Source organism: Nerophis lumbriciformis, linkage group LG27 (genome assembly GCF_033978685.3).
Source record: "Nerophis lumbriciformis linkage group LG27, RoL_Nlum_v2.1, whole genome shotgun sequence".
Taxonomy (NCBI): Eukaryota; Metazoa; Chordata; class Actinopteri; order Syngnathiformes; family Syngnathidae; genus Nerophis; species Nerophis lumbriciformis.
Genome location: NC_084574.2, coordinates 16308489 through 16320863, shown reverse-complemented (window position 1 = coordinate 16320863; position 12375 = coordinate 16308489). Strand labels below are relative to the sequence as shown.

General features: G+C 36.6%; 1 protein-coding gene and 1 non-coding gene across 4 annotated transcripts in view; both read right to left on the bottom strand.

Moving 5' to 3' along the window:
- Window positions 1-329: 329 nt before the first annotated feature.
- Window positions 330-12375, bottom strand: part of micu3a (mitochondrial calcium uptake family, member 3a) — a 54341-nt gene continuing 42295 nt past the window's right edge. For all 3 annotated transcript variants that reach the window (XM_061922786.2, XM_061922787.2, XM_061922788.2), the window contains 4 exons: window positions 9392-9500; window positions 9121-9278; window positions 2605-2673; window positions 330-2389 (listed from right to left, as the gene is read on the bottom strand). In XM_061922786.2, coding sequence (XP_061778770.1) covers window positions 2605-2673; window positions 9121-9278; window positions 9392-9500 — 336 coding nt within the window. In that variant the 3' untranslated portion in view covers window positions 330-2389. The remainder of the gene's footprint in view (window positions 2390-2604; window positions 2674-9120; window positions 9279-9391; window positions 9501-12375) is intronic.
- LOC133570418 (small nucleolar RNA U3) lies at window positions 340-554 on the bottom strand. Its single transcript, XR_009810185.2, has one exon. It is a non-coding gene; the product is annotated as a small nucleolar RNA U3 (small nucleolar RNA).

Sequence of the window (12375 nt, the reverse complement as noted above, 5' to 3'; positions counted from 1 at the left end):
CTTCTCCCGCGAATGTCTGCACTGTACTGTACTGTACTACGCACGCCCCCCCTCCTTTTATTTTTTTTTGGGGGGGGGGCGGGGGGGGGGGGGGCTCATTTATGAACGGCTCATTTAAGGTACTTATTCTAGCGATTCGTACAGTCAAAAGATCTGCCAATTCCATTATTAATTTGTCACTAGTCTAAATTGAGGAGCTTAATCCCTTCTTCACAAAATGTTTTTTATTATTCTATACAAATTACTCGATAACAACTGTGACCATTTAACTTTACACATTACAGCTGTTAGATTTAGGTTCTATTTTGACTTGATTTGCATTTAACAAGTTTAAGAATAACCACTCTGAACATACCCCTTCCATCAAAACCCCACAAGGGGGCGATGAACGTTCATCAATGACACCGAACGTATGATAGAATCATTATTCGATGTCAGCTTCACGTTCAGGAAGGGATATCTCATCTCTTCATCGCGGTTAGCGAGACCAAACACTTTAGAAACACATTCCTCAAGTCAAGAACTATAGAAATGATCCCTGAAAGTATAGTCTTAACCTGACACTGGATTTCAACGGCGGGTCATCTACAGGGCTACTTTTTTCACTCGGGGCGCTTTTGCTGTTTACTCCTGTAAAATAACAGTTTGTACACAAAAAACAAAGCAAGTACGTGTATATGATTATTGACGGATTAGAACCCTTTATATTATTTATAATGATCTAGAACGCTACTGCATGTACGCCCCAGAATGCATTGCGAGATCTGGAGTGTTTTAATAGTTGTTTTTACTACAAAATCACGTATATCCATCCATTTTCTACCGCTTGTCCCTTTTATAAAACATATTCGAAGCAGCGTATAAAGAATGTCATTACATAAATAGGTGCCATGTTGTAGCGGCGCTGTATGTTAAATACACACTTAATACGGGGAACAGGGAAAAGATACGGTCCGTCTATTAAAATGTCCCCAAAGAAACACAGCATCGCACTAACAGTTCTGATGTAAAATTAAAACGCTCGAATGATAAGCATAGTTAAAACATTTATGGCTGACCTGGTTTGAAAAAAACACCGTATGAACATTCGGACTCTGTCCTCCAATTAAATACATTATTACATTATACTACCGAGGTCTGTTGTGTTAGTTTAGCTAACAGTTTTCTCCTCAGACACTAGAAGGCAGCATTTAGGTAATACCGTAAAATGAGTTAAAAACTTTTAAAAGCTAGTAAAATAACGAAACAGTAAGACATGTTTTACTCCACACCGCATTAAAACACAAAACAAGCGCACAGGGTTAAGACAACTAATTTAAAGGACGTAACTGACATAAGCAACGTCGACGAGTGTACTAACTAGACAACTGCAATTAAGGCTCTTGTGAGTGAGGCCAGGATTTGTACCTATAAGAAACACTCGAGCACTCGTAACTTACATTGATTTATTTAACACCGCAAAAAGGGAATATTATTAACCTACCAGTATGTATCAAAGCCAAGACCAACATGCGAAATCCTGAAAGAAAATGTACCTGCCCGTTGGGTTAATTAACCTCCATAATGGCTGTCCAAAAGAAGAGGTTACGTAAGAGTGTTCACTGGGCATGCGCAATGCAAAAGCCTGTCACTGCCACCAAAATAAAAGTTCTTATTAATAATAAAAATAAAAGTTTTTATTTATTATTGAATTTTTTTTATAAATTGTATTTTATCTTCAATTGTATAGTCTCTTATATTTACTTTTACCGTTGTTTGAGGATTTGATTTATTATGTACATTTCTCGAATCGTTTTGTATTGAAAGTGCCTCAAAGTGTTTGTACATTGTAGATGCATATTTATTCTTCAAATAAAAGTAGGTCAAGTATAACAGAGAAAAAGAATAAAATAAAAGTACTTACGTAAGAAATATATTTTGATTAATTTATTACCTTTGAAAATATTATTTTACACTTCAGGAAGTACCTTTCTGTTTAGTATTTTAAATAAATATGTATTGTGCACAATCATGAAATGTTAACACTTGGTATACCATTAAACATATGGTGTGCATAAAATAGGATCAAAACAAACAAGATAATGTATAAATAAATCGAGATGAGCATGACATAGAATGAGGAAATAAACAGTGTGCAGGATAATAATGGAAATATATTAGTGCAGTATATGTATAAACAACATCAATAGACAATAACTAATACTGTATATTGATGATTTTGTTTTTCCAGTTTGTATTCAGCTTTTCAAATGGTCCTGTTGTAAAGCTTCAGACTTGATTTACTAATGGTCGTCCTCCATTTGTCAGCCTGTATTGTTCCTCTTAACATGCAACAGCTCACTTTCTCTTGGCCTCAGCGGTATCATGGATGTGGGTGATGCCCCTTCATCTAAAAACACATGACAAATGAAGGCAGCGGGAAAATAAAAAGTAAAATTTGTGGGACTAATAGTAAAAATAGTACAAAACATTGCTATTTTGAAAGCAAGCCATTTGTTAGCCAGCTTCAACTTTCCCACAATATTCCTAAATCAGTTTTGTAGTACAATAACAACTGTTTTTTTTCACCACTAAATATGGTATTTGTATAATTATTCGTCATACTTATCTGCTTGCCAGTTCCCTTTTCAGACAGGATTTAAAGGAGGTGGCTCGCTCCATTGCTTTATATCCCTGAGAGATGTCAGAGAGAAAAATGAAAGTGTAGGGAGTAATATAAGAGCAATTTGTAGTAATACAAGAGAAGAGAAACAATGTGAGGTGAATTCCAGTTTTTTAGCATTTTTATGTAGTGTTGTGATATTTGTGATAGTAAAAATTTGGAAAAAGAGATGAAGAATGCAGGAAAAAGGCAGGGAAGAGGGGACAGACAGAAAAGAAGAGGAATGCTGTAAGTAATTACTAACAGTGTGACACACGCTGTCTTAGTTCTGTTGCAAGACATGACAGTGGACTCTAACAACTTATCACAAAATACCACTAGACTGCAGTGTTGTTCTTTACAAGCAGCTCAAGTGCAGCGACAAGAGGCGCTTTCCGTTTCATTTGGCGTTTTTCACCACTTCAAGTAATTAGGTGGAGTTGTGAGCAGTCTTTTTTCCTCCAAACTGTCAGCATAGCAAAGATCAAACATCCTCAAAAATCCCCCAAGGGTTTCCCGAAAATGTACATACCGCACAATGATATGACATAATCATTGGTCCAATGGGTATTCAAATGGTCTTTTTAAGTCAAATGGTGAATTATATTAAACATTTTGAGATAACATTTGTACTTGTGTTCAACCATGACAACATATGTATGGATTTAACTAGGGATGTCCGATAATGGCTTTTTTGCCGATATCCGGTATTGTCCAACTCTTAATTACCGATACCGATATCAACCGATACCGATATATACAGTCGTGGAATTAACACATTATTATGCCTAATTTTGTTGTGATGCCCCGCTGGATGCATTAAACAATGTAACAAGGTTTTCCAAAATAAATCAACTCAAGTTATGGAAAAAAGTGCCAAATGGCACTGCCATATTTATTATTGAAGTCACAAAGTGCATTATTTTTTTTAATATGCCTCAAAACAGCAGCTTGGAATGTGGGACATGCTCTCCCTGAAATAATCCTGATACCCACTACAACTATGGGAAATACTATACTTTGACTTTCACACAGTGCATTTAAAAAAAACAACAACTTTTAAACATGCCTCAAAACAACAGCTACAAAAACAATGAAGGCACACAGCTTCAGTCCAGAGTATACTATAAACTGGGCTCAGCCCTGTTCTTAACATATTCTTATGAGTAACAAAAATGTGCAAATAGGCACAAAAATAAAAAACTGCTTCAGTCTAGACTAGTAGATAACACAGCCATCCTTTAAAGTACATGAACATTAATAAAACTGTGTCAGTCTAGACTAGTAGATAACACAGCCATCCTTTAAAGTGCATGGGGGAAAAAGGCACAAAACATACAGTAAATAAAACAGCTTCACTCAGTCAAGACTATTAGTCTATTTGTGCAACAAATGAAGCTCAAAGAGTGGGCTAATTATTTTTCTCCTTGTCATCACGTGTTAGAGGTAGATTTTTCTGAATGAAAACAAACATCTGCAAGGGGTTCTGGGTATTTGTTCTGTGTTACGGTGCGGATGTTCTCCCGAAATGTGTTTGTCATTCTTGTTTGGTGTGGGTTCACAGTGTGGCGCATATTTGTAACAGTGTTAAAGTTGTTTATACGGCCACCCTCAGTGTGACCTGTATGGCTGTTGATCAAGTATGCTTGCATTCGCGAGTGCGTGTGTCAAGCCATAGATATTATGTGACTGGGCCAGTACGCAAAGGCAGCACCTTTAAGGAGTAATTGGCGCTCTGTACACAGCAGCGTTTTAGAAAGTCACAAATTTTACTTTTGGAAACCGATACCGATAATTTCCGATATTACCTATTAAAGCATTTATCGGCCGATAATATCGGCGGCCCGATATTATCGGACATCCCTAGATTTAAACCACTGTTTCCCCACTCAAATAAATCAGCAAATCACCTACTGTAGTAATCAAGGCACTTTATTCTGACTTACTGGTGCACTTCCATAGAATGTGTGTGTTGTTGTTGTACTGAGTACAGTTCACGAGAAAGACAGTGGCGGTTTTAGCAATGGACCGCAGAGGCAATTGCTGCGGTTTCACACGATGGTCAAGCAGTTTGAGCGTAGCATTAAAAACAAGTGAAAGTGAGTGTAGAGTTTGAGCAGAAAATGCCGCAATTGTTCAAATAGAGAGATAGGAAAGAGCTTTCATAGAGTCCTGAAAGAAGTGGTACATAAAGGTAATCTGCTAAGGGAATAAACGAAAGTGCGTAGAAGGAAATGGCTTTTAAAAAATATCACTTTCATCATCTTGTGGAATACAATCGGACAATGATCGTGTCTGCAGCGATCACTTTGTAATATGTTTGTTTGAACATTTGATTTGTTTGAGAAACTTTCTGAGATGCAATCGAGTTTATTCTCTACTATGTTAGTAGTGTTTGAGAGTAGAACTAATAGTAAAGAAAGAACAATAGATTGCATTTGTTTTTTTGTGGTTGCTATGCCTGAATATAACTACAGACCTGGTTGTCATGTTAAAACGTACCGTATTTTTCGGATTATAAGTCGCAGTTTTTTTCATAGTTTGGCCGGGGGTGCGACTTATACTCCGGAGCGACTTATGTGTGAAATTATTAACACATTACCGTAAAATATCAAATAGTATTATTTATCTCATTCGCGCAAGAGACGAAGCAATTCGGCGGGGGCAGGTCATGGCAGAAGTGCATTGTGCGTCATGGAAGAAGTGCATTGTGGGTCATGGGATGCTAACTGCTGCTACATCCGTAGCTATTAAATTGGATTATTTCAACAATGGCGGTAACTTAAAAAAACTGAGAAGGGCTGAACTAAAATGGCACCGAAAAGGAAATCATATACTGTAGATTACAAGCTGGACTTAATGAAATATGCAGCAGAAAACGGCGATCGAGCAGCAGAAAGAAAGGAAATGGCGCATACCAGAGGCGACACCGGGGAGGAAGATTTCATGGGATTTAGCGATCAGGAGTGACAGATTGTTTGGTAAACGTATAGCATGTTCTATATGTTATAGTTATTTGAATGACTCTTACCATAATATGTTACGTTAACATACCAGGCACGTTCTCAGTTGGTTATTTATGCCTCATATAACGTACACTTATTCAGCCTGTTGTTCACTATTCTTTATTTATTTTAAATTGCCCTTCAAATGTCTATTCTTGGTGTTGGATTTTATCAAAAAAATTTCCCCCAAAAATGCGACTTATACTCCAGTGCGACATACCGTATTTTTCGGAGTATAAGTCGCACCGGAGAATAAGTCGCACCTGCCAAAAATGCATAATGAAGAAGGGAAAAAACATATATAAGTCGCACTGGAGCCCGGCCAAACTATGAAAAAAACTGCGACTTATAGTCCAAAAAATACGGTATGTTTTTTTCCTTCTTTATTGTGCATTTTCGGCCGGTGCCACGTATACTCCGGAGCGACTTATAGTCCGAAAAATACGGTAGTAATAAATATTGTGGTTGTTGGTCCAATCCACTGTACTTTCGTTGTCGATTTTCAAAATAGAAACTAAAAGCTTTGTTGTTGTGCAGGAAAGCCAAGTGCTTTATTCCACACAGATGACCACATTATAGAATCTTTGGCGATATTTGTTAGCACCAAGAAAATATCCTTAATAGTATTGATAAACTATATGAATAAATCTCTTGTAGGCTCAACATTGACTGCATCTTGACATCGCTCGCAAACATTGCTGAACAACAGGGACATTTATAGCTAAATGATGAGACAAAATATGAACTTCACACCATAAAAACAACTGCAGACATGAATTGTAGATGAGACTAATATTCGTAGCAGAAAATGAACTGCAAACAAACGTATCCTTTTTCTCATTAGTGTCACCAACACAGCAGTACGGCACTCGTTATTTCAATCGTATGTTACTTAGCGACATACTTGCCAACCTTGAGACCTCCAATTTCGGGAGGTGGGGGGTGGGGGGTGGGTGCAGGGGGCGTGGTTGGGGCGGGGGCGTGGTTGGGGGCGTGGTTAAGAGGGGAGGAGTATATTTACAGCTAGAATTCACCAAGTCAAGTATTTCATATATATATATATATTCCCGCGACCCCGAAGGGAATAAGCGGTAGAAAATGGATGGATGGATGGATGGATATATATATATATATATATATATATATATATATATATATATATATATATATATATATATATATATATATATATATATATAAATAATTGACTTTCAGTGAATTCTAGCTATATATATATATATATATATATATATATATATATATATATATATATATATATATATATATATATATAAATATATATATATACACATATATATATATATATAAATAAAATAAATACTTGAATTTCAGTGTTCATTTATTTACACATATACACACACACATAACACTCATCTACTCATTGTTGAGTTAAGGGTTGACTTGTCCATCCTTGTTCTATTCTCTGTCACTATCTTTCTAACCATGCTGAACACCCTCTCTGATGAGATGCATTGCTGTGTGGCACGCACTAAAGTGCTTTCATCAAATGCACTAGATGGCAGTATTGTCCTGTTAAAGAGTGTCACAACATTGCTGTTTACGGCAGACGGACTGCTTTACTGTAGACGTGCTTTATATTGTGGGAAAGCGGACTCAGGTCCGCATGGAGCTGGAGGGGGCGTGGCCTCCAGCTCCGCCTGAATTTCGGGAGATTTTCGGGAGAAAATTTGTCCCGGGAGGTTTTCGGGAGAGGCGCTGAATTTCGGGAGTCTCCCGGAAAATCCGGGAGGGTTGGCAAGTATGCTTAGCGATGCACAAATAAGTCCAACTCTGTCTTTCAAGGATTAATGCTTAATTTATGGACCCCTCATATGTAAAGACATTATATGTCTCTAATCTTTTCTTCTCTACATACTGTGAGTGTCAAAGGAAGTGAGGTTGTAGCTAGCAGTAACGTCTTGGTTATAATAAATGGTTTAAATATACAGTACAGGCCAAAAGTTTGGACACACCTTCTCATTCAATGCGTTTTCTTTATTTTCATGACTATTTACATTGTAGATTGTCACTGAAGGCATCAAAACTATGAATGAACACATCTGGAGTTATGTACTTACCAAAAATAGGTGAAATAACTGAAAACATGTTTTATATTCTAGTTTCCTCAAAGTACATTTGCATCTGTCTTTTATTTTACAGGCACATTCTATGGACTTTGAGGATGGAGATGTGCACATGTCGTCCCACGAACACCGCTTCCGGTTGTTCAGCTCTGTGAGGTGAATTACATTTATATAGTGCTTTTTCTCAAGTGACTCAAAGCGCTTTACATTGTGAAACCCAATATCTAAGTTACATTTAAACCAGTGTGGGTGGCACTGGGAGCAGGTGGGTAAAGTGTCTTGCCCAAGGACACAACGGCAGTGACTAGGATGGCGGAAGCGGGGATCGAACCTGCAACCCTCAAGTTGCTGGCACGGCCGCTCTACCAACCGAGTTATACCGCCCCTGTGGAATATGAAGGGCAGCTGTACATGACTCCTCAGAATTTCATTGAGTCGGTCACGATGAGTGAGCCAAGAAGTATGTATACTAGTAAATACTAGTGGTGTCAAAAAAAAAAAGATTTTCGAATTATTCGCAATTCTTATTTGTAACAATTCTTAATCGATTAAAACAAATCAATAATCGATTTCTTTTTATTTTTATTGATTTTTGATTTTTTAATCAGTCCTGTCGAGCCACTAAGCCAAATAATAGTGTTGATGTAGATGCCCATATCTGCCGTACAGATTTAATTTAGAAAAGAGAAATGTTGGATATTTCTCTTGTTGCCTTATTTGTATTTGACGTCATTAAATGTTTGGGTAGGATTTTATTAAAAAAAAAAAATATTTTAAAGAATATGGAAATTTATCAGAGCTGTTTATCTATTGTATGAATGCATGTGGTTAATCATACAACTGGAATTCAAAGTTATTAAAAAAGTATTGAATAAACATGTGTACTTAACATAAAAAAGGTGAAATAACTGAAAAAATGTTTTATATTTTAGTATATTCAAAATAGCCACCCTTTGCTCTGATTACTGCTTTGCACACTCTTGGCATTCTCTCTTTGAGCTTCAAGAGGTAATCACCTGAAAGGGTTTTCACTTCACAGGTGTGCTTGAAGCTCATCGAGAGAATGCCAAGAGTGTGCAAAGCAGTAATCAGAGCAACTAGAATATAAAACATGTTTTCAGTTATTTCACCTTTTTTAATAAGTACATCCACATGTGTTCATTCATAGTTTTGATGCCTTCAGTGACAATCTACAATGTAAATAGTCATGAAAATAAAGAAAACGCATTAAATGAGGAGAAGGTGCGTCCAAACTTTTGGCCTGTACTATATATTAAAAAAAATTATAATAGTGTAAAAATCCACTATTTTTACACTATTAGAGAACAGTGAATAGGGCCCTTAATTTTTTTCACATTCTTTTCCTCACCCTGGCTCCTCTGTGCAGCCGATCCTTCATGATGCCAATGAACTCCTTGTAAGACAGCTGGTCATCGTGATCCACGTCAAAGATCTTGAAGATAGTGTTGACCAAGTGACGTGTCAGCTTTAGACCTGTGGCCACATACACTGCCCTTGCAAACTCATCTGGTGGAACAAAAAACAAACACTGTTTCTGTGTGTGTGTGTGTGTGTTTGTGCACACCAAAAAGGAGGACAACATGTGCTTGTAGCGCTAGTTTTAAAAGCTGGGTTCCAACCTTGTCCGATGGAGCGAGCAGCAAAATTGTACATCTGCATGGCAATAGCAAAGTCCTCCAGGTTGTTGAGAAACTGGAAGAAGGATCGGAACTCATCGAATGTGATTCCCTGAAAGACCAAAAAAAACATACTTTAAATCTTGGATGAACAAAGAGGTGTGTAAAAGTAGGATATATTTAACTGTCAATCAAAAGCAAATGGTGATCGTTGATCAATTGGAAAAAATAATCAAGGCAGCTTTGTCTTATAAATAAAAAGAAATATGCAAGTATGACATTGCAAATGAATTAATACAATATATAGTAGGAAAGAGGAAAGAAAGTGCATGTGTGAATGTGTGTGTGGTCGAGTGAGGCAGTGGAGCGCCAAAGTGTGGCGGGCGACAACAGCCTGAGGCAGCGATGGTGGTGGGAAATTTCAGGTGCTATTCATTGCTGGGAGGCAGGGGTACTCACAGAGGAAGGAGGAATATATCAAACAGATATAAAAGGGAATTGAAGACTTTCTTTACTCTCAAGATAAAGTGCTAAACCACAAAAAAACACTTGATTGTATTGTAAAAATGTTCAGCTGTGTGACGATACCTTCACTATTTGATGATGTTTAACACAAAGCGTACATGGTCCAGATCACCGGTTCACTGCTGACTTAGTATTCTTAGTCTGATTTGTGACTAAAAAGGACCACAAACCCCCTACATTTATTTTCTGTTTTTGACATTGACGTTTATGTTGTACATCACTGCAGTGGAAACACGATACATCACATATTTCCATTTCTCTTTACAACTTGCTGAAAATGGAAGAACCAGAGCTTATTTAATTCTACCCCTTTTTTACTTCATAAAAGTTTCTTACAAATATGTTCACTGCCTGTTTCCAATTTGTAACACAATTGTGTCAATGATTTCTAAATACAACAGTTCTATTCATAAATATTTAACTCGGTCACAATTCACATAAAGAGATAATCATATTTTATTTTCAATAATTATCATTGTTCTTCTTCCTTATACTTTGTAAACACTTTGTGTTTGAACAACCCCTTAAAGTGCAAAAAAATAATAATAATTACCAGATCATTTAATTTCAATATCTTTGATTCAATAAACAAAGGGTTTGTATGTTCTCTATATTCAACATTGTGTATAATTTTAACTGACCTTTTTCTTTCTTTATTTCTTTCTTTCTCCAATGATTGTCACACTAGGTGTGGCAAAATTATTCTCTGCATTTGACCCACCACCCTTGATCACCCCCTGGGAGGTGAGGGGAGTAGTGAGCAGCAGCGGTGGCCGCGCCAAATTTTTTTGACTCGGGGGCCGAATTGGGTTAAAAAAATTTGGCCGGGGGCCAGGCTGTGTGTATGTATATATATATATATATATATATATATACATATAAAGTTAAAGTTAAAGTTAAAGTACCAATGATTGTCACACACACACTAGGTGTGGCGAGATTATTCTCTGCATTTGACCCATCACCCTTGATCACCCCCTGGGAGGTGAGGGGAGCAGTGGGCAGCAGCGGTGGCCGCGCCCGGGAATCATTTTGGTGATTTAACCCCCAATTCCAACCCTTGATGCTGAGTGCCAAGCAGGGAGGTAATGGGTCCCATTTTTATAGTCTTTGGTATGACTCGGCCGGGGTTTGAACTCACAACCTACCGATCTCAGGGCGGACACTCTAACCACTAGGCCACTGAGTGGGTGTAGTATATATATATAGGTGTAGTATATATATATATATCCATCCATTTTCTACCGCTTATTCCCTTTTTTTTGTATATATATATATATATATATATATATATATATATATATATATATATATATATATATGTATATATACATATATACATTGTCTTTATAATCCGTTTTGTCATTTAACATCAATTAACATTGATGTTCATCAACATTTAACATTGTCACGTTATCGATGGGAAAATTATTTTTTAGACAATATGATTTGCCTGAGCGGCTAGGAGACACCAAGAGTAACAAGCGGTAGAAAATGGATTAGAAAGGAAATATTAAAAAAATAAATAAATAAATAAAAAATAAAATAAAATAAAAATTAACCTGGGACTTCCTGTGGGCCGGATTTTGGATGCTGGGGGGCCGGATCCGGCCCGCGGGCCGTAGTTTGGGGACCCCTGCTCTAACCACTTTGTAACACTGTTAATGAATGAAGTGTACATTTGTAATTGTTTCCACATATTTCTACACAAAATATCTCAGATATGGTAACACTAGAGAGCAGTAAACAGTATGGAGTAATTTTTGGTCTAGAACATGTTTTTGGCTTTTTTCATTATTTAAATAGTTCTTGCCACTTTGAGTTGTATATTTTATATGAGATTTCCAGTTCATTTGATCATCTATTATTACACCCAAAAATGTGATTTACGCTACACTTTTAATTCCTACTCTGTCTGTTTGTATTTGTGTTTGACTTTTTCTTCTATTGTTACCATATAGGCATTATTTTAGTTTTACTGAGATCGTTTTAATTCATTAATTAAATATTGTGGTTATTGTGTCAAATACTTTAGTTAGACCCATTAACACTGCTGCTGCACACATCTATTGCTGTTATTATATTGTCTTTATGAACAATAAGAACAGTGATTTCTGATGTGCTAGAAAACGTTTTTGTCTGTATCTACTGTATATCATTTTCTAATTCCAGTTTTTTATGTTCCATATTGCAAAATGTTTCCAATTTTATATTGGGTTGAGTGCTGCCAGTGATGTGCATAATGGATGTGTGTAAAATGATGTTAGTCCAGTTTTGCTTTTTGATAGTAAACAACTTCTTATAGACAAATACTACATATTTTAGGTGCTGTCAAATTTAACGAGGTAGCTCGAGACTAATCACAATAAAATATCACATGAATCATGTATAAACGGAGATTAATCACATACTTTTTTTTTTGAGTGCACCACCTTTATCTTTCTTACCTTAAGAGCGGCATA